Source organism: Rhinatrema bivittatum, chromosome 4, assembly GCF_901001135.1.
Source record: "Rhinatrema bivittatum chromosome 4, aRhiBiv1.1, whole genome shotgun sequence".
Lineage (NCBI taxonomy): Eukaryota > Metazoa > Chordata > Amphibia > Gymnophiona > Rhinatrematidae > Rhinatrema > Rhinatrema bivittatum.
This window is the reverse complement of record NC_042618.1, coordinates 486660073-486682189: the sequence shown is the minus strand read 5'-3', so window position 1 is coordinate 486682189 and position 22117 is coordinate 486660073. Positions and strand designations below refer to the sequence as shown.

The 22117-nt window shown below is 46.9% G+C and overlaps 1 protein-coding gene across 3 annotated transcripts in view; it reads left to right on the top strand.

The window, feature by feature from the left end:
* POLR3B (RNA polymerase III subunit B) overlaps positions 1–22117 on the top strand; it is a 527519-nt gene that overhangs the window by 169739 nt on the left and 335663 nt on the right. For 2 of the 3 annotated variants that reach the window (XR_003856035.1, XM_029597387.1), the window contains exon 11: positions 13066–13182. The exons of the other annotated variant lie outside the window; for it this stretch is intronic. Coding sequence is in view for 1 of the 2 variants with exons in the window: in XM_029597387.1 (XP_029453247.1) it covers positions 13066–13182 (117 nt within the window). In the remaining variant the exon portion in view is untranslated. The remainder of the gene's footprint in view (positions 1–13065; positions 13183–22117) is intronic. 3 annotated transcript variants of the gene reach the window in all.

Below are 22117 nucleotides of genomic sequence, written 5' to 3'. Positions count from 1 at the left end.
CACGTGGAAACTCTCCGGGGGGAGGGGGGTTCGCCATCTTGCCCGCGTGGTCGTCTGCACCATTTCCCCCCCTTGATTGCCGTATTGTCTGTACAACTGAGCCATGCGCACAGCGGCGAGCCAGGCGCACAAACGAATTGTGCGCACAGCGGCGCGCGCATCCCCGCTAAGCACACAAATAGTGCCTGCATGCACATCTTCCGCATCCTGCACACACATCGTTGGCGCACCCGGAGCGCACAACTAAGTCTCCCGGCATGCTCACCTACGCGCACAGACGAGTTTTGAGCCACTCCACAAGCACAAATCATGGCACCGCCAGCCAAGAAAGCCAAGGGACAAGCCCTCTGCCCAGCCTGCCACCTGAGAGCTGCGCAACCTGAAGTGGCCCCTGCCCTATGCCTGCAGTGCGAAGAGTCTCAGGAGGAACCAAAGCAAGGCCCTCCTCAGCCAGGAGAGGAATCCGGATCTATCAATGATAGTACCCCGAACCTCTGTATCTCCGACTCGGCCCCTCCTCAGATGGGCACCTCGGGGAACTCCACTGGATTCAGTATGGACCTAGGGACCTTTTCCTGGGTGGAATTCTTCAAAGGGCTGCAAACCTTTGTCCAGGCGCAATCGTTACCGCCTGCGACACAACCACAGTCTCCACCAGAAGAACAAGACCTTCCAGGCCCCTCTCGGACCCCCCGAGATGTGCCCCATCCGGGCAAAAGCCTCCCCTTAGGGGGACACAGACACCTCAGGGGAAGAACCTGACTCCCTGGAGGAAGGGGAAATCTTTCCAGGGATGGAACCATACTGAACCATGATGCGATTCTTCTCCAAAGACGAGTTACCAGATCTCGTGTATCTGAGCCTGAAGACGCAAGTACCACAGCGGAGCCAAAGACGAACCCAGTTTTGGTCGGTCTCAGTCAGGCCTCATGCTATTTCCAAATGCTGCAGGCCGTACAACAGCTGATTGACCTGGAATGGAATGCCCCGGAGGCCAGCTTCAAAGGAGGACGGGCCCTAGAAGCCCTATACCCCCTGGAACCCATGGCCAAAGAACTCCTAGTGTTCCCAAAAGTGGATGCCATGGTCTGCGCTGTCTCAAAGTGCACTACCATACCAGTCGAAGGAGGAGCTTCACTCAAGGATGCCCAGGACAAATGTCAGGAATCCATCCTTAAACAGTCATTTGATGTCGCAGCAGTGACTCTGCAGATTGCTTCCTGCTGTGCAGTCGTGACATGTGCCTGCCCTCTTCTCTCCAGGGACGCAACCACTTCTGCCGAAACATTAGAACCGGCGATATCTTTCCTCATGGATGCGACCTCCGACCTGGTGCACACCTCAGCCAGGGACGTCTCATCCATAGTGGCAGCCAGAAGGCAACTTTGACTCTGAAATTGGTCAGCCGACGTGACCTCCAAGACGAAACTCACGAGAATGCCTTTTAAAGGATCCCTCCTGTTCAGAAGCGAACTGGAGAAGTTAGCCAACAAATGGTGCGAATCCCCCAGTACCTCAGTTACCGGAGGACAGGAACAAAAGAAACCAGTGCTTCTCTCCCCGAAGAACAAAGGGCAGAGGAGCCCAGTGATTTAGACCGTACAAAAACACATACCAAGCATCTCACCCCACAGGCAGGGCCCAGTCCTTTCATAACATACACAAGAGGGGAGCTGGCTCAGGTACAGGCCCTGGTTGCACCCCACAATGAGAATCAACGGACCCATCCACAGGAAGAAGTCATAGGGGGCAGACTTACCCGCTTCTACCAAAGATGGGTCGAGATAACGTCAGACAAGTGGGTCTTAACCATCATTCGAGAGGGATACTATCTGGACTTTCACATCATCCCTCTAGACAAATTTGTGAGATCACCATGCCACTCCCTCTCCAAGAGGATGGCAGTGGAAACCACACTGGCAAAACTACTCACCCTAAAGGCGATAACCTCTGTGCCCATGCACCAACAAAATACTGTTCACTATTCCATCTATTTTATCTTCCCCAAGAAGGAGGGAACTTTACGGCCCATCCTGGATCTCAAGACCGTCAGTCGCTTCCTGAGTGAACCGCACTTCCGCATGGAAACCCTACGCTCAGTCATAAGGGCAGTACAACCGGGAGAATTCCTGACTTCGATGGATCTATCCGAAGCCTATCTCCACATCCCAATCCACCACGACCATCGGCGCTTCCTACACTTTGCGATACTGGATCATCATTACCAGTTCCGGGCGCTACCCTTCAGACTAGCTACCGCTCCTCGGACGTTCACCAAAATCATGGTGGTAGTGGTGGAGACACTGAGGAAAGAAGGCATCCTCGTACATTCGTATCTGGACGACTGGCTGATCAGGGCAAAATCTCCAGAGGAAAGTTACCAGGCGACCACCAGAGTCAAGAATCTATTGCAGAATCTCGGGTGGGTCGTCAACACAGCCAAGAGCTGCCTGCAGCCCTCCCATTCGCTAGAGTACCTGGGTGACCGGTTTGACACCAAACAAGACAGGGTTGTTCTTCCCCCTACAAGGAGAAGGAAACTGATGGACCAATTGTGAAAACTTTTGAACTATGCTCGCCCCAAGGTATGGGACTACCTCCAAGTTCTCAGTCTCTTGACATCAACCCTAGAAGTTGTCCCATGGGCAAGGGCCCACATACGCCCATTACAACGTTCCTTACTGTCACGATGGAACCTGATGTCCCAGAACTACTCCATTCGCCTCCAGCTACTGGCAGAGTTTCGGACCCAGCTCCAATGGTGGCTACAGGAAGACCATCTGAGCAAGGGCGTAAGACTATCCCCACCGATCTGGATTTTGCTCACCACGGATGCGAGCCTGTGAGGGTGGGGAGCCCACTGCCAGGAACTTGACAACCCAGGGGCAATGGGACAAGGAAGAGTAAGGATGGAACATAAACCGACTGGAAGCCCGAGCAGTCAGACTAGCCTGCCTACGATTCAGTCAAGACTCCGGGGTGAATCTGTCAGTCATGTCGGACAACGCCACAACAGTTGCCTACATCAACCGCCAGGGAGGAACCAGAAGCCAATAGGTGTCCCTGGAAATAGATTCCCTAATGGCGAGGGCGGAAGCAAACCTACAAGGGATCTCAGCCGCCCACATCGTGGGAAAAGACAACGTTGCTGCGGACTACCTCAGCAGAGAGAGTCTAGACCCAGGGGAATGGATGCTGTCCTCCACAGCCTTCCAGTTGATAGTAAACCGCTGGGGAACCCCAGCCATGGATCTCCGGGGAACCCGGTCCAACGCCAGAGTCCCCAACTTCTTCAGTCGCAGATGAGAACCACAATCCCAAGGGATCGATGCCCTCGTCCAGACCTGGTCACAGGAAGACCTGCTGTACACCTTTCCCCCATGGCCACTACTGGGCGGGATCATCCGCAAGATAAAACACCACAGGGGGCTAGTACTTCTAGTGGCCCCGGACTGGCCAAGAAGGCCATGGTACACAGACATGCGAAGACTTCTTGCGGGGAACCCTCTGTGCCTACCGCCACACAGGGACCTTCTCTGGCAAGGATTGATCCTCCACGAAGACCCAACTCTATTCTCTCTTTCGGTCTGGCCATTGAGAGGACGCGCCTGAAGAAGAGCGGATACTCTAAGGCAGTGATTGACACCTTACTCCGAGCACGCAAGTTCTCCACGTTTCTAACTTACTGATATGATTATGAGGTGTTGGAGTAGAATCTTGGGTACTGCAGTGATGGCCACTCCCACAGGGAGGAGCCCCGTGAGGAACCGCAGTACTAGGCTAGACTCTCTATCCATGCAGACAAAGAGAAATTGTATTTATTGTACAACTCGATGGTACTGCCTGGGGAGCGGGCAGCAGTGAAGGTAGCCCAGTGAAGTAGACCAGGGGTCCTCAGCAGAGGAGACCAGTCTCACAGTCGAGTAGGTGATAGGCAGCGCAGCATAGCAGAGACAGGTCCTGGATGTAGACACAGAGCGCTGAAACTGAAGGTGAGACAGACTGAAAGGGTTAATACTCATTGAAGCAGAAAGCTGTATGTTGAAGGCCCTGGCAGGCAGAAGTTGATCAGTGGCAGGCACCAGATTAGGGAGAGCAGGCCCTTGAGTGAGTACCCAGTATCCCAAGATAGGTACCTGAAAAAGAGCAGAAGGGCCCCCGAGGAGCGGGTACCCAGGTTAGTGAAGAAATACCCCGAAGGGCAGAGAGAGCTTCCTGCGGCAGCTGGGAAGCGGCAGAGAAGCTTAGACAGGAGGAAATCCAATCCTTGCTAACTCAGTTTGTTACATAAGAACATGCCATACTGAGTCAGACCAAGGGTCCATCAAGCTCAGCATCCCGTCCCCAACAGTGGCCAATCCAGGCCATAAGAACCTGGCAAGTACCCAAAAACTAAATCTATTCCATGTTACCATTGCTAATGGCAGTGGCTATTTTCTAAGTCATCTTAATTAATAGCAGGTAATGGACTTCTCCAAGAACTTATCCAATCCTTTTTTAAACACAGCTATACTAACTGCACTAACCACATCCTCTGGCAACAGGATCGGCTAATCACTCACACGATAAACGCCACCTCCTACTATTAAGAATAGTTTAATGTCTTTGTAACTGACTATGGTCCAAGAAAACAAACCGGCAACCGATCCAAGATGGCTGATGCAACAAACGCAAGGCGTAGAATCGGTATAAAATGGACTTTATTGAATCTTGCCCAGTAAAGTCCATTTTATACCGATTCTACTCCTTGCGTTTGTAACTGACAATACACCCAATCTGTTGATTATATAAGCTGTTAGATATAACCAATATATATCCGTTGTTATAACCTATCCATATCTGTTATTACACCAGTTGTTTTTTTCGCCTGTAATTCGTTGGTATACTTGTAAACTGGAGTGAAGTCCTTTATCTAAACTTTGGTATATAAAAGTTTACAAATAAATAAATAAACAAATTCCAGAGTTTGATTGTGCGTTGAGTGAAAAAGAACTTTCTCAGATTAGTTTTAAATGTGCCACATGCTAACTTCATGGAGTGCCCCCTTGTCTTTCTATTATCTGAAAGAGTAAATAACCGATTCACATCTACCCGTTCTAGACCTCTCATGATTTTAAACACCTCTATCATATCCCCCTTCAGCCGTCTCTTCTCCAAGCTGAAAAGTCCTAACCTCTTTAGTCTTTCCTCATAGGGGAGCTGTTCCATTCCCCTTATCATTTTGGTCGCCCTTCTCTGTACCTTCTCCATCGCAACTCTATCTTTTTTGAGATGCGGCGACCAGAATTGTACACAGTATTCAAGGTGCAGTCTCACCATGGAGCGATACAGAGGCATTATGACATTTTCCGTTTTATTCACTATTCCCTTTCTAATAATTCCCAACATTCTGTATGCTTTTTTGACTGCCGCAGCACACTGAACCGATGACTTCAATGTGTTGTTTATTTTTATTTATTTATTTATTTAAAGCTTTTCTATACCGGCATTCATGATACAATCATATCATGCCGGTTTACATATAACAAGGGGTGCAATAACTTTCTTTTAACCAGTGTCGAGGAAGTAAAAAGTTACAATATAACAAGGTTGTTGAAACTGGGAAGGAAAGAGACAGGGAAAGACAAGAATTATATAATCTTTACAGAGGTAGCTTATTTACATTGTGCCGTAATGTCCCTTAATGGGAATTATTTACATTGTGCAGAAGTGTCTCTCAGTTGTGCAGTAAGGTCTCTCCATGGGTATTACCGTAGGTTCTCTCCCTGCCGTAGGATCTCCCCCTGGCTATTAGACTCGGGAAAGGCTTGTTTAAATAGCCAAGTCTTGAGCCTTTTTCTAAAGGTTAATAGGCAAGGTTCAAGTCTAAGATCCGGTGGTAGGGTATTCCAAAGAGCGGGGCCCGCTGTAGAGAAGGCCCGGTCTCTGAGAGCAATATGGTGTGTGGATTTAGATGGTGGAACAGTCAGTGAACCTTTGTAGACTTCTCTGATGGGTCTGGATGATGTGTGTAGTCTGAGGGGGATTTGGAGGTTGAACGGGGCTTGGGAGTGGATTGATTTATGGATGATGGTGAAGGACTTGTAGAGGATTCTGTAGTGTATTGGCAGCCAGTGTAGATTTATTAGAATGGGAGAGATGTGGTCTCTTCTTCTGGTATTAGTTAGGATTCTGGCAGCCGAATTCTGAAGTATCTGAAGTGGTTTGATGTAAGAAGATGGGAGACCTAGCAAGATAGAGTTGCAATAGTCTATCTTGGAGAATATTACGGATTGTAGGACTGTTCTGAAGTCCTGAAAGTGTAGGAGTGGTTTCATTCTTTTGATTACTTGCAGCTTGTAAAGCAGTTCTTGGTTGTATTGTTAATGAATGTTTTTAGCTTCAAGTGTTTGTCTATTATTACCCCTAGGTCCCTTGCTTGTGTTACCATGGTGTTAGTTAGAGCAATTTGTGGGGGGTTGCTGTTGTCTGGGGTGATGAGGAGGAGTTCTGTTTTAGCCGAGTTTAGAATCAGGTTTAAGTTTGCGAGGAGTCCGTTGATCTCTTGGAGGCAGTTATCCCAGAATTTGAGTGTTTTTGTGATAGATTCTTTGACGGGTATCAGAATTTGCACGTCGTCCGCGTATAAGTAATGTTTTAGTTGCAGGTTGGTTAACAATTGACATAGAGGAAGAAGGTAAATGTTGAATAGTGTCGGGGATAGTGAGGAACCTTGAGGAACTCCTATAGAGGAATTGTGGCGGGGGGATTCTTTATTATTGATTTTGACTTTGTATCCTCTGTTACAGAGGAATGTTTTGAACCATGTGTGAGCGGCACCTGTTATTCCTATATCCGAGAGGCGGTTGAGGAGGGTGGCATGGTTGACGGTGTCGAATGCTGCCGACAGGTCCAGTAGAATTAGTAGGAATGATTGACCTTTGTCCAAGCCCAAGATGAGATGGTCTGTTAGCGACAGGAGTAGGGTTTCAGTGCTTAACTCCTTGCGGAATCCATATTGTGTGGGGTGTAGTATTTGGTGATCTTCGAGGTAAGTGGAGAGTTGTGAATTGACCAATTTTTCCATGATTTTTGCTACAAAAGGCAGGTTGGATATTGGGCGGAAGTTGTTTGGGTTCTTGGGATCAAGATCTGGCTTCTTTAGTAGAGGTTTAAGAGAGGCGGTTTTTAGGGCTTCAGGGAAGATTCCCTGTATTAAGGAGCAATTTATAATGTCCGCTAGGGGTTTGGAGATGATTTCGGGTATTAGCAGAAGCAGTTTTGATGGTATGTGGTCGAAGGGATGGGAGGAAGGTTTCATTTTCTTCAACAGAGATTGGATCTCTAAGGCGGTGGTAGGTTCGAACGAATCCAGGGTGATACTTTTGTTGAGTAGGTGGTAGGAGCTAGTCTGAGGGGTGTGGCTGGGTGGCAAGAGTGTTAAGAGATTAGAGATTTTACTTTGGAAGAATAGTGCTAGTTCATCAGCTTTGGATTGTGCTTGTTCAATAGGTATAGATGGTGTGTTAGGTAGTGTTAGTTCGGAGACATAGGAGAAGAGGGCTCTTGCGTCAAAGGTAAAGTCATGGATTTTGTGAGCATGGAAATCCCTTTTTGCCTTTTGGGTAGAGTTCCTGTAGTGGTGGAGGGTAGATTTGTAGGTGCAAAGAGTACTGGGACATGGGGTTTTGCGCCATAAGCTTTCCTTTCTTCTGAGGATTTGTTTGAGTTTCCGTAATTCATCGGTGAACCATGGTTGTCTCTTTGGGGAATTTTGGTTCTGTATTTTTGTTGAGAGCGGACATAATTTATTTGCTATTTCCTCTGTGATATTGCTCCAGGAGGATAATGCATAGTTATCCACTATGACGCCTAGATCTCTTTCTTGGGTTGTAGCACCTAATATGGAACCTAACATTGTGTAACCATAGCATGGGTTATTTTTCCCTATATGCATCACCTTGCACTTATCCACATAAAATTTCATCTGCCATTTGGATGCCCAATTTTCCAGTCTCACAAGGTCTTCCTGCAATTTATCACAATCTGCTTGTGATTTAACTACTCTGAACAATTTTGTATCATCTGCGAATTTGATTCTCACTCATTGTATTTCTTTCCAGGTCATTTATAAATATATTGAAAAGTAAGGGTCCCAATACAGATCCCTGAGGCACTCCACTGCCTACACCCTTCCACTGAGAAAATTGTCCATTTAATCCTACTCTCTGTTTCCTGTCTTTTAGACAGTTTGCAATGCATGAATCGACATTGCCACCTATCCCATGACTTTTTACTTTTCCTAGAAGCCTCTCATGAGGAACTTTGTCAAACGCCTTCTGAAAATCCAAGTATACTACATCTACCGGTTCACCTTTATCCACATGTTTATTAACTCCTTCAAAAAAGTGAAGCAGATTTGTGAGGCAAAACTTGCCTTGGGTAAAGCCATGCTGACTTTGTTTCATTTAAACCATGTCTTTCTATATGTTCTGTGATTTTGATGTTTAGAACACTTTCCACTATTTTTCCTGGCACTGAAGTCAGGCTAACCGGTCTGTAGTTTCCTGGATCGCCCCTGGAGCCCTTTTTAAATATTGGGGTTACATTAGCTATCCTCCAGTCTTCAGGTACAATGGATGATTTTAATGATAGGTTACAAATTTTTACCAATAGGTCTGAAATTTAATTTTTTAGTTCCTTCAGAACTCTGGGGTGTATACCATCCGGTCCAGGTGATTTACTACTCTTCAGTTTGTCAATCAGGTCTACCACATCTTCTAGGTTCACCGTGATTTGATTCAGTCCATTTGAATCATTACCAATGGAAACCTTCTCCAGTATGGGTACCTCCCTAACATCCTCTTCAGTAAACACCGAAGCAAAGAAATCATTTAATCTTTCCGCAATGGCCTTATCTTCTCTAAGTGCCCCTTTAACCCCTCGATCATCTAACGGTCCAACTGACTCCCTCACAGGCTTTCTGCTTCGGATATATTTTTAAAAGTTTTTACTGTGAGTTTTTGCCTCTTCGGCCAACTTCTTCTCAAATTCTCTCTTAGCCTGTCTTATCAATGTCTTACTTTTAACTTGGCAACATTTATGCATTATCCTATTTTCTTTTGTTGGATCCTTCTTCCAATTTTTGAATGAAGATCTTTTGGCTAAAATAGTTTCTTTCACCTCCCCTTTTAACCATGCCTGTAATCGTTTTGCCTTCTTTCCACGTTTCTTAATGTGTGGAATACATCTGGACTTTGCTTCTAGAATTGTATTTTTTTTTTAACAATGACCACACCTCTTGCACACTTTTTACTTTTGTAGCTGCTCCTTTCAGTTTTTTTCTAACAATTTTCTCATTTTATCAAAGTTTCCCTTTTGAAAGTTTAGAACGAGAGCCATGAATTTGCATACTGTTCCTCTTCCAGTCATTAATTTAAATTTGATCATATTATGATCACTATTGCCAAGTGGACCCACCACCGTTACCTCTCTCACTAAATCCTGTGCTCCACTCAGAATTAGATCTAAAATTGCTCCCTCTCTCGTCTGTTCCTGAACCAATTGCTCCATAAAGCTATCATTTATTCCATCCAGGAACGTTATCTCTCCAGCGTGTCCCGATGATACATTTACCCAGTCAATATTGGGGTAATTGAAGTCTCCCATTATGACCGCACTACCAATTTGGTTAGCTTCCCTTATTTCTCTTAGCATTTCACTGTCCGTCTCACCATCTTGACCAGGTGGACGGTAGTATACTCCTATCAATATAGTCTTCCCTGAAACACAAGGGATTTCTACCCATAAAGATTCAATTGTTCATTTAGTCTCATGCAGGATGTTTATCCTGTTGGACTCTATGCCATCCCGGACATAAAGCACCACACCGCCTCCCGAGTGCTCCTCTCTGTCACTGCGATATAATTTTTACCCCGGTCTAGGACTTGTCCATTGGTTTTCCTGCTTCCACCATGTCTCTGAGATGCCAATTAAGTCTGTCATCATTCGCTGCTATACATTCTAATTCTCCCATCTTACTTCTTAGACTTCTGGCATTAGCTTACAAACATTTCAAAGTTTGTTTTTTGTTTGTATTTTCATTCTGCTTTTTAATTGATAGGGATAAGTTAGGATTTTTTAGCTCAGGTGAGTTTTTAGTTACAGGCACTTTGACTACTTTTCTTATTATTGGAACCTCACTGTCGGGATGCCCTAATTCTAATGCATCATTAGTATCCTTTGAAAATACCTCTCTCTGAACCATGCACTGCTGAGTGACTGTCGGCTTTCGCCTTTGTTCTAGTTTAAAAGCTGCTCTATCTCCTTTTTAAAGGTTAGCGCCAGCAGTCTGGTTCCACCCTGGTTAAGGTGCAGCCCATCCCTTCGGAAGAGACTCCCCCTTCCCCAAAAGGTTCCCCAGTTCCTAACAAAACTGAATCCCTCTTCCTTGCAAACGAAGGGCAGGCTAAATACCAGGATGTGATGACGTCACTCAGAGGGGACACCTCCGATTGACGTGGATAAAGATGTGGGTGGTGTGCGCGCGCCCTAGGAGGCCCTCAGGAAAATCATGGCAAACACCTGTCGCCGTTGCAGATCCAGGGACACTGGAGAGAGTGGCATGAAGACGCAGCAGCAGCCATCTTCCCAAGGCTTGAGGAGAGAGAAGGAAGAAAGGCGAGGCACAGATGTCTAAGCCGTCTGAGACCGACAGATGCTACACTTAGATACGAATATGGAGAATATTTGAAGCCTGGTGTGAGGACCGTGAGATCCTTCCATGGACAGTCAAAATCCACATGATCCTGGAATTTCTGCAGGACAGCTTGAAGAATGGGTTGTCTCTCAACTCCCTCAAGGTTCAGGTGGCCGCGCTGGCCTTCTTCAGAGCCAAAGTGGACGGCATCAGTCTATCAACCCATCCAGATGTTTCCCGCTTCCAGACAGGGGTCAAACAAATCCGACCACCCTTAAAGTGGCCGGTGCCCCTATGTAATCTCAATCTAGTACTAGAGTTCCTAGCGGGAGCTACCTTCAGACCTACTCGCGGTCTGTCACTACGGCTACTGACCTTGAAGACTGCATTCCAAGTGACAATATTTTCAGCCTGTAGCATCTCCGAGCTTCAAGCCCTATCCTGTCGAGAACCATTCCTCTGGTTCACACCAGGATCCATACAACTACGCACAGTCCCCTCTCTCTTCTTCCGAAGGTGGTTTCTCAATTTCATCTAAACCAAACCATATCGCTACCATCTACAGACGAACATAAGGACTCTGAAGACTCACGCCGTCTTCGCCACCTAAATGTCAGTAGACTCCTAGTCAGATACCTGGAAAGATCGGAATCCATACGAAAGAGGGACCACATATTCGTCATTCACAGCAGGAGCAAACAAGGGGAAGCAGCCTCACAGGCAACCATAGCCCGCTGGATCAAAAGTAGTCAAGGTGGCCTACGTAGATGCAGGGAAGCCTCCACCTCTACAAGTCAAGGCCCATTCTAGAAGGGCACAAGCAGTATCCTGGGCAGAAACCAAGGTGCTATCACCCTCTGAGATCTGTCGGGCGGCGACGTGGTCCTCCATACATACCTTCTCGATGTTCTACCGCCTGGATGTCCAGGGCTGGGAGGACACATCCTTTGCAAGGGCAGTACTAAGTGGGCCACGGGCAGCCTCCCACCTGGTTTGGGAGTAGCTTTTGTACATCCCATTGGTCCTGAGTCCATCTGATAATTTCGTTTTCCTTAGTGTAGACAGATGGACTCAGCATCCCACCCACGTCTGCCCCAAAATCTGGAAACCTCGGGTGATAATCCCCAAGAACAAGACAAGTACGGGAAAGTCAGGCATTACCCCTAGTTCAAGACACCCATAGTTGCCGGGTGTCTGCGTTTTTCGGTTGAGTGCACTGGCGGTCTCAAATTTGGAAATCAGTTGAACCAGTCCTAGTTAATCAAGTTAGGCAAGTTAATCAATTTATTAAAGCACACATATATCCACAATTGCTTTTCGAGGAGAATACTGAAGAGCTAAGCTTCCTGCACGGGTATATGTAGGCTGACGTCAGCTTGAAATCTGACGCCGTCTCCCAACTGCTTTCAGGAATACACTATACCCATTGGTCCTGAGTTCATCTGTCTACACTAAAGAAAACGAAATTTTCAGGTAAGTAATTTCTCCATTCCATTAAACCATGTCTTTCTATATGCTCTGTGATTTTGAACTTTAGAATATTTTCCACTTTTTTTTCCCTGCACTGAAGTCAGGTTCACTGGTCTATAATTTCTTGGATCGCCCAGGATCCCTTTTTAAATATTTGGGTTGCATTGGCTCCCCTCTAGACTTCAGGTACAATGGATGGTTTTAATGATGGGTTACAAATTTTAACTAATAGAGCTGAAATTTCATTTTTTAGTTCCTTCAGAACCGTGGGGTGCATACCATCCGGTCCAGGTGATTTGCTACTCTTTGGTTTGTCGGGCTGGCCAACTACATCTTCCAGATTCAGTGATTTGGTTCAGTTCATTTGCCTCCTCACCCATGAAAACCATCTCCGGAACCAGTATCTTCCCAACATCCTCATTAGTAAACACAGAAGCAAAGAATTCATGTAGTCTTTCTGCAATAGCCTTATCTTCCCTAAGAGCCCCTTTAACCCCCTTGCTCATCTAACTGTCCAACCGACTCCCTCACAGGTTTCTTGCTTTGGATATATTTTAAAAAGTTTTTATTATGAGTTTTTGTCTCTATGGCCAACTTCATTTCAAATTTTCTTAGCCTGAGTTATCAAGGTTTTACATTTACCTTGACAGTGCTTATGCTTTTTTCTGTTTTCTTCAGATGGATCCTTCTTCCAATTTTTGAAGGATATTTTTTGGATAAAATAGCCTTTCACCTCACATTTTAACCATGTCGGTAATTATTTTGCCTTCCTTCCACCTTTTATTTCATGTTTTCTACCTGTGCTTCTGTTGTTTTTAGTTCTGTCACTGACTGTGTGATTTTGGAAAAGTATTATATAATACACTGTTGTGTATAAATGTGGAGCTTGTTTGTGATATAAATATCTTATCTACTAGGCACTAAAGTACATAGGAAATAAGGTACGAAGGCAACGGATGTGGGGAGGACCTAAGAAAACAAAAATGGAGGAAGCACGAGAACTGTTGGCATCGACTATACTTGCTCATGTTCCGGTGAGTCTTCCCCTTAAGTGTAATCTTACATTCCTTATCCACACACATGAGGTTTTTCTCTACTACCAGCAGATGGAGGCAGAGAAGGAAAGCTTTGTAGGAATGAACACCCATAAGGAACTGTGTTAACTGTAGTCTCAGTATTTGTTGAAGGACAAGCAGGATGGTAGTCCTCACACATGGGTGATGTTATCAAATGGAGCCCAATGTGGAAAACTTGGGTTAAAGTTTCTAGAAACTTTGACTAGACACTCTGAGCATGCCCTATACCACGTGTCCTCGAGCGTCTCTTCTTTTCTGCGGAGCTGTGAGCCTTGTGGTTGGTTGAGCTCTTAAAAATTTGGCTTTTTGGCCTAGCGGAAAACATTTCGTGTTTTTGCGATTTTTTTTTTTTTTTTTTTTTTTCCCTCTGTTCTGTCACTGGGTCCTTCTCTGTTCCTTCCCATAGTGTCTCCCAGTTTCATCTTCGGTTAAGTTTCCTTTTGCAGTCAATTCCCTTATGGTGGCAGTATCTCAGTGCCCACTGCTCATAGACGCCCGCCATCATTGTTCCATCCTTTGGCCCTTTTGTATTGCTCCGTCATGGCCATGTCCGGTTTTCACTGATGTTCCCAGTTCCCCTCAACCATGTTGATCACCGATCCACATGAAATGTGCATTCTCTGACTGGGGAAATTGCATGATGGCCGGGATTGCCGCTTGTGCGACTAGATGACCCCAAAGGGACGTCTACTTCGACTTGACAAGATGGAGCCACCTCTTCAGGTCAAAGAAGTCCGACCGCATCTGCATCAGCGGCATTGAGATCCAAGGACCTCGGAGCTGCACTGACTATCACCTCGGCATCAGTGAGGCCGTCTGTTCCGTTAAGGTCACCGGTGGATAGTGGTGCTGGAGACTGACCTCTGATCTCTTCCGGATCAAGGATGCCAGGTTCATCGTCTTCAACCTCGGCACCGGGGAAAAACCAGGCTGAGCATTGTGGGAAGACCAAGAAGCATCGGCACCAGTCCATGTTGGTGCGGGCCGTGGGGATTCACTGGCTTTTGCTGTGATGCCCCCGAAGAGACCCCGTGATGAAGAGCGCCAATCCTCCATCAATGCCTGCGGTCCGCAATGGTCTCCACTGGTCCTGTGCCAGTTGCCGGTCCCCCTTGCAGGTTCGAGGAAGATCTGGCCACCCCTCCTTCATCCCACTTGGTGTTGGCATAGGCATTGTTCAAGGAGGAGCTGGAGCATTGAGTCCAGCTGGCAGTGGAGTGGGTGCTGCAAGGCCACTGTTCTGTGGCACAGACTGAGCCGGTACCTCCTGTTCTTGTTCCGTTTCTTGTGCACATCGGTGCCTTACCGACCCAGCTGGCATCTGTTCCCAAGCCCACACTGGTGCCCAGTAGGGCACCGGGGCCAACTCTGACTGATACGGTGGTAGTCACCGGTTCCTCAGAGGAGGAAGCTCCACTGAGGCTTGTGGGATTGCTGATGCTTATAGCCCCCTGTCTAGTTCCATCGGTGGCTACACTTCTGGACGTTGGCCGAGCACCTAGGACCCCATCACTTGTGACATACAGTGAGGATGAGGGTTCCTATAATCCCTGGGGGGATGACCAGATGGAATCTTTCTCCGAGGACTCGGATGGTTTCCTGTCAGACCGTTTTCCAAAGGAGCGAAGGAAATCTCCGCCTGAGGACTTAACTGTCACAGTTTTTATTAGGTTTATGGCGGAGGCCATCCTCTTCCAGCTGTTGATGGAGGAGGATGCCAGGCACAAGATGCTTGAGATCCTTCAGTTTGTGGAAGGCTCCTAAGGCGATCATGGCGGTCCCAGTACACAAGATCCTTTTGGAGTTGCTGACTATTTGGGAATTTGCTGGTGTCTCCTGTCAATAAGAAGGCTGTCGGATTCGATAAGCATCAGCTGCCCCACCAGTCTAGTGATCAAATCCACCCTTGAGGGCCAAGCGCTCTTCGACCCACTCCTTGGTGCTCCCGGGGAAGGACACAGAGTGATGAACGCTCTTGGGCTTATTGCCCGCTTTGCTGCTTACCAGCTGTACATGAGCCAATATTCGCAGAATATCTGGAAGCAGGTGCAGGAGGTGGCTGAATAGTTACCTCAACAGCAGCAAGACACCCTCATGTCGCTGGTGTACAAGGGTTTGGAATGTGGAAAACACGAGGTCCGTGCAGCCTATGATGTTTTCGAGACTGCATCGAGAGTCTCTGCAGTGGGAATTGGAACCTGCAGAATGGCATGGCTGCGGGCCTTGGCTCTCTGCCGTGTACAGGAGAGAATCTCTTTGGAGATAGGGTGAGGGATGCTGTGGCCAAGCTTCAGGACCATCACGAGACCCTCCAACAAACCTCCGCCAGTGCTCCAGACCTGCCCTCCTCTTCTAGGAGGCCATTGAGGCAGGGGCCAAAGAAGTCCTTCTTTTACCAAAGAAAGTACTATCCTCTGCCTCCTCGATCCCGTCCTCAACATCAGAGCTCTTGTGGCTGTCCCAGGGAGCAGAGAGCTCCCAAGCCCCAGCCAGCTCCTCAGTCAAAACCGGGGATAGAGTTTTGTCTGGGCCGCAGGGAGTATCAGCCAGTCACCCATACCAGGGGCGATGTACCCTCTGGTCAGGGCAGGCTGCGGTTCTTCGCAAACCAGTGGTTCAGTGTAACCTCGGACCAGTGGGTTCTGTCCATCTTCCATCAGGGGTACCAATTAAATCTTTGGGTGTCCCGCCAAATTGCCCTCTGTGCCCGTTCTGGGGGCCGGTAGTGCATCAGGAAGTTCTACTAGCGGAGCTCTCCTCCCTCTTAATGGCCAGAGTGGTCAAGCCCATTTCACCACGGCAAAGAGGGTGGGGATTTTACTCCAGGTACTTCCTGATTTCAAAGAGAACAGGAGGACTTCGTCTCATCCTAAACCTGAGGGCATTGAACAAATTTCCAAAAAAAAAACCAAAACAAAAGAAAAGTTCAAGATGGTTTCCTGGGCATCTTGATTCCTCTTTTGCAACAAGGGGACTGGCTAAACTCTGTCAACCTACAGGACGCATACTCCCACATCGAGATCATCCATGTTCACAGGAAATATCTCTAGTTTGTAGTGGGGGAACAGCACTTCCAGTCCTGGATGTTGTCTTTAGAGTATTCACAAAATGCCTTGCTGTGGGGGTGGCGCACCTCCGCAGGCTGGGAGTGCATGTTTTTCCCTATCTGGATAATTGGCTGGTCAAGAGCATGTCTCAGGCAGGGGCAGCCAGGTTCATGTGCTTGACCTTTCGGGTGTTCAGATCACTAGGGTTTGTTCACAACTACCCAAAGTCTATCCCACTGTCGATTGCCTTGATTGACCTTCATTGGAGCCTGCTAGACATGGCTCAGGCCAAGGCTTTTCTGCCGCACCAGAGGGCTGTCACAGTAGCGGCCATTTTGGCAGAAGTTCAATAGAGCCAGTAGGTATTGGCTTGACCCATGTTGAGGTTGTTGGGTCACATGGTTGCAACCGCCATGTTACTCACTTGGCACTATTACACATGTGCAATATCCAATGAACCCTAAGGTCTCAGTGGTGGCAAGCCACACAGAGTCTCCAAGATCACATCCAAATCGCCCCATCCCTCTGGGACTCTTTGTCCTAGTGGCAGGTACTTTCCAGTCTGGAACAGGGAATCTCCTTTCAGAGTCTTCCCACTCCAGTTGTGTTAACCACTGATGCATCTACCTGGAGTGTGGAGCTCATGTGGATGGGCTCTGTACCCAGGGCTTATGGTCCGCTCAGGAACACTCATGTCAAATCAACTTCTTGGAGCTCCAGATGATTAGGTCCGTGCTATGGGCTTTCAGAGATCAGCTGTCCAACAAAGTTGTCCTAATCCAGACTGACAATCCAGTTGCAATGTGTTATGTCAACAAGCTGGAAGGCATGACATTGTACCTCCTGTTTCAGGAAGCGATCCAGATCTGGTCATGGGGCTTGTCCCATGAGATGGTGCTCAGGGCCATGTACCTAGCCAGGATGAAGAACGTGGTAGCGTACAAGCTGTGTCGAGCCTTCAGACTCCCCCCCCCCCCCCCCACCCCCCCCCACCCCCATGAGTGGTCTCTGAAGCAGGAGGGTAGTGAATCGGAATCGGATATTCTGTCTCTGGGGGAGCCTGGACGTAGAGCTGTTTGCGGCCCCCTGCAACAGGACAGCACCTCAGTTCTGCTTCTTGCACAGGACAGATGGCAAACAAGCCTGGGATGCCCTCGCCAGCCAATTGGGACATGGCTTCTGTATGCATATCCTCAGATTCCCTTAGTGGCAAAGACTCTCTTGAAGCTTTACAAAGACAGAGGGGCTATGATTCTCATAGCCCCTCATTGGCCAAGACAGGTCTGGTTTCCGCTCCTTTGGGAGTTATCCATCCAGAGACCGATCAGTCTGGAGGCTTCCCCATATCTCATCACGCAGGATCAGGGCAAGCTGTGGCATCCCAACCTGCAGGCCCTCACAGCCTGGATGTTGAGAGGTTAATTCTGCAGCTGCTTGATCTTTTGGAAGATGTCTCGGGTCCTGGTGGCTTCTAAAAAGCCTTCCATTAGAAAGTCCTACAGACTGAAGTTGAGGAAGTTTTCCATGTGGTGTGAGCAGAAAGCCCTAGATCTGTACTTTTTGTCCCTCACAAAAACTGCTTGATTATGTTCTACACTTATTGGAGGCTGGCTTGAAGATCACTTCTGTTAGGGTTCATCTTAATACGACTGGCGCTTACCACCATGGTGTAGATAGTACACCCATCTCTGTACAACCTATAGTTGTACGTTTTATGCGGGGCCTACTTCAATTGAAGCCTCCCCTAAGGCCTCCTGCTGTATCTTGGGACCTCAACTTGGTGTTAGCTCAGCTGATGAAAGCTCCTTTTGAACTGTTGTGCACCTGTGACCTGAAGTACCTGACCTGGAATATCATATTTTTGGTGGCAGCCACTTCAGTGTGCAGGGTCATCGAGTTCCAGGCCTTAATGACCTATCCACCTCATACTAAATTCTATCATGACAGGTTGGTCTTACATACACTACCTAAGGTGGTGACGGGATTTTCATTTTAAACCAGTCAATCGTCCTGCCAGTATTCTTTCCCAGGCCCCATTCACACCAAGGCAAACTAGCACTGCACAGTTCGGACTGCAAGCGAGCCTTAGCCTTCTGTCTGGAGTGGACAGAAGCCCATACAGGCCACCCAACTTTTTGTTTCTTTTGATAAGAATAGGTTCCTGTTGCCAAACAGTCACTGTCCAGTTGGCTAGTAGATTGCATTTCCTTCTGTTATTCCCAGGCAGGACTGCATCTTGAGGGTCATGTCAAGGCTCATTCCGTCAGCCATGGCAGCATTGGTGGCCCACTTCTGAGTAGTTCCCATTGAGGAGATCTATAAGACTGCGACGTGGAGTTCTCTCCATATGTTCACGTTCCATTACTGTGTGGCTAAGTATGGTCATTGTTATGCACCAAACACGCTTATGATGCTTCTCCATGGATACAAGAACACTTAGATTTTGTAGAAATTATTGTTTTTTATTGAGCAATATATGTATTCTTGGGAGATGCTGGATGCCACTTCTCTGACAAACTGACCACCAGCATCTCGTTGTATACATGAACTGATCCTTCTTTTATAGGTAAAATACAATACAGTACTAGGTCAGAAATTAAGTTGCGTGACCACCTGGAGTATCATTTACATAGGTTGTCATGTCAACAGCATGAGTATCCCTAACCTACCCTGACCAGTTTTCCAAGTTGGGGCCCATTTACCATCACTCTTTAGATAATCCTTTGTTCTGTTAAAATCTTGCTGCTCAGGGCAATCATTATATCTTAGGCTGTGTTTACAGTTGCCCCTGTTACTGATGCCCCTGTAATGACATTCTAGCCTGAGGTTCTGACCGTTGCCTTCTGCTCTTGTGACCCTATAAATAGGCATCACAAATTGTCGTCAACTTCAACTGCTGTTCAGGTGTCCTTGGAATTCCTCTAGGTCAGTTCACATAGCCAGAAATGCTAAGATAGTAGATGATTCTGAGTCAGTTGCCATCTCCATGTTGATCTCAAGCTCAGGCACACATCACCAGTAGGTTCGGCCTGTCTGTTCTCAGGAGCCTGTTTGAGGTATAGAGCCCAACTCTCCCAACCCTAGGGCCCATTGTTTAGGTTCAGGCTGTTTCCCTCTCTGTTACCAACAGCACTGGTGTTGTGCACCTTAGCACCTGGTTAGGTATCTGTTGTTCACCTTTTGAATTGGGGAGAAGCCTGTAGCTAGGGATTCATCCATGTGTGAAGAGTACTGTCATGCTTGTCCTTGGAGAAAGCAGAGTTGTTTACCTGTAACATGTGTTCTCCAAGGACAGCAGAATGTTAGTTCTCATGTCAAAGTTTCTAGAAAGTTTGACATAAGTCTTCCGCATCGGGCTCCATCTGATGTTACCCATGTGTGACAAAGTTTGTTTTTTGTTTGTATTTTCATTCTGCTTTTTAATTGATAGGGATAAGTTAGACTTTTTTAGCTCAGGTGAGTTTTTAGTTACAGGCACTTGGACTATTTTTCTAATTATTGGAACCTCACTGTCGGGATGCCCTAATTCTTTTTTTTTTTCATTTTAATGTTTATTGGTGTCAACACTTCTCATGAAAAAAACAACACCTTTGTACAGCAAAAACAAGTACATAAAGATAACCAGAATCAAATACATAAATACAAAATCACATTGATATAAAGTGTCTGACCCACTTTTTACATTTCCCCCCCTCCCCTAAGCGAACTCGCTTTCCTCTAATCCTCCCCCCACCCCCCTCCCTTTGCAGAATGATAAGGAAGTAAGTTGTCTGATGTGACTGCATGGTAAAGGTGCAAGAGAAGCCCCTTGAGTACAGGCAGAGCACGCCTCAAAAACATGTCTTGAAAAATAAATCCTAGGACCATTCACTAGGAGTCTGCCTGGGCCAACCACGCAAAGAGTGGCTGTAATGCTTGCAAGGTATGCTGAGTATGTGGGTTATAAGTAGCAATTGCCTTATGTACAGACCCCAATTTGGCGAGTTGGAGTCTAAGATCCTTCTCAGATGGTATGTTCTCTGTTCTCCAGAATCTTGCCAGTTCCCTGCGAGCAGCAATTACAATAAAATGAACCAGTTTTAATGTATTAGTTGGAACATCAAGAGGAATATTCAACAACACCGATTCAGGGGTTAACAGAACCACAGCCCCCGAAATCTCTCTAAGGCGTGTAATAAATTGCCAGAAGGTGGTTATTTTAGGGCAGGTCCACCACATGTGAAAAAACGAACCAATATTCCCACACCCCTTCCAGCACATCGGACTACTAGTAGCCCGTATCCTATGAATGCGCTCTGGCGTAAAATACCAGCGAAGCAGGATTTTGTAACTATTTTCTGCCAAAGCTACATAAGCTGAACTCTTTTTTGTGTGCAAAAAAAAATGGAGTCCCATGTTTCCTCTGAGAACGTCTTGCCCAGATCCTTTTCCCAAGCTCTCACAAAAACCGGCTTGGTTGGAGGAGCTTTATTAAGATAACTGTACACTTGGGAAATCGCCCCCTTAAGTTTATCTGCTTGAGCACACCAGTTCTCCATCTGAGTCTTTCCAAGTGTAAGATCCCAATCGACCCGGGCAGCTTGAAAAAAGTGGCGAAGTTGAAGATATGGGAACCTGTCCACCTCGGGTAGAAGATATTGAGCAGAAAGGGCTGGGAAAGGAAGTATAGCTCGACCCCCCCCCCCCCCCCCCCCCCCACACACACACACATTACCCATAGTCAAAATCCCCTTCTCCTCCCATGCCTTAAAATATGCAGATTGTCTGCCCACTGCAAAATGGGTATTAGTTCGAATATGGGAGCTATAGAAATATCGCCTGTTGCCTACAAAGCGAGCCTTCCACTTTTCCCAACACGTTAAGGTGGTGTTAGTGGCCCGTGTAATAGTGGGCATAGGGGGTCTAGTATCTTTTGGCTGCCACACCAACGCACGAAGCGGTGTTCCCCCTGATATGGCCTGCTCAATATCCACCCATTGCTTCTGATCTTTAGATCTATGCCAGTCGAAGATGGCGCGAAATTGAGCAGCTGTAAGGTACCATCTGAGATTCGGAACTCCCAGCCCCCCCACTAAGTTTTGACCTATAAAGTGTTGCCTGAGATATCCTGGGTGGCCTTCTTTTCCAAATAAAGGAGAAGATTTTTTGTTGCCATTTCTTAACTTGGGTATTCGGAATATCTATGGGAAGCGTTTGAAACAAATAGTTCAGCCTGGGTAGTACTTTCATTTTTATGGTGGCAGTGCGACCAAACCAAGAAAGGTAAAGATCTGACCACCTGTCTAAATCCTTAAAAAGTTTCTGCAGAAGAGGAGGGTAGCTTAAAGAATATAGTTCCTCTATATCAGCACTAATATATACCCCACGATATTTAATCTTTTTGGATGCCCATTTAAACGGAAACTTGGATTTCAATAAGGCCAATTCCTCTGCTGGAGTAGTTACATTAAGAATTTCCGATTTATCAACATTTAACGTAAAACCGGATACTTTACCGAAAGCCTGAAGTTCATCCAGGGTCGCACCCAAAGAACCTGATGGATTGGCCAAAGTGAACAAAATGTCGTCCGCAAACATGGTCATTTTGTATTCGTGCGCTCCCACCACTATGCCACTAATTTTAGTATTTGCCCGTACTTTAATAGCCAGCGGTTCTAGAAAAAGCGCGAAAAGCAGTGGGGAAAGCGGGCACCCCTGTCTCGTGCCTCTTGCAATAGGGAAGGCTTCAGAGTATATGCCATTAACTTTTACCCTGGCACTGGGAGTGTCGTATAGTTGTGCCAGCCAAGTAAGGAAATAAGGGCCAAAATTCATAGCTGAGAGTGCTTGAAACAGGAAAAGCCAAT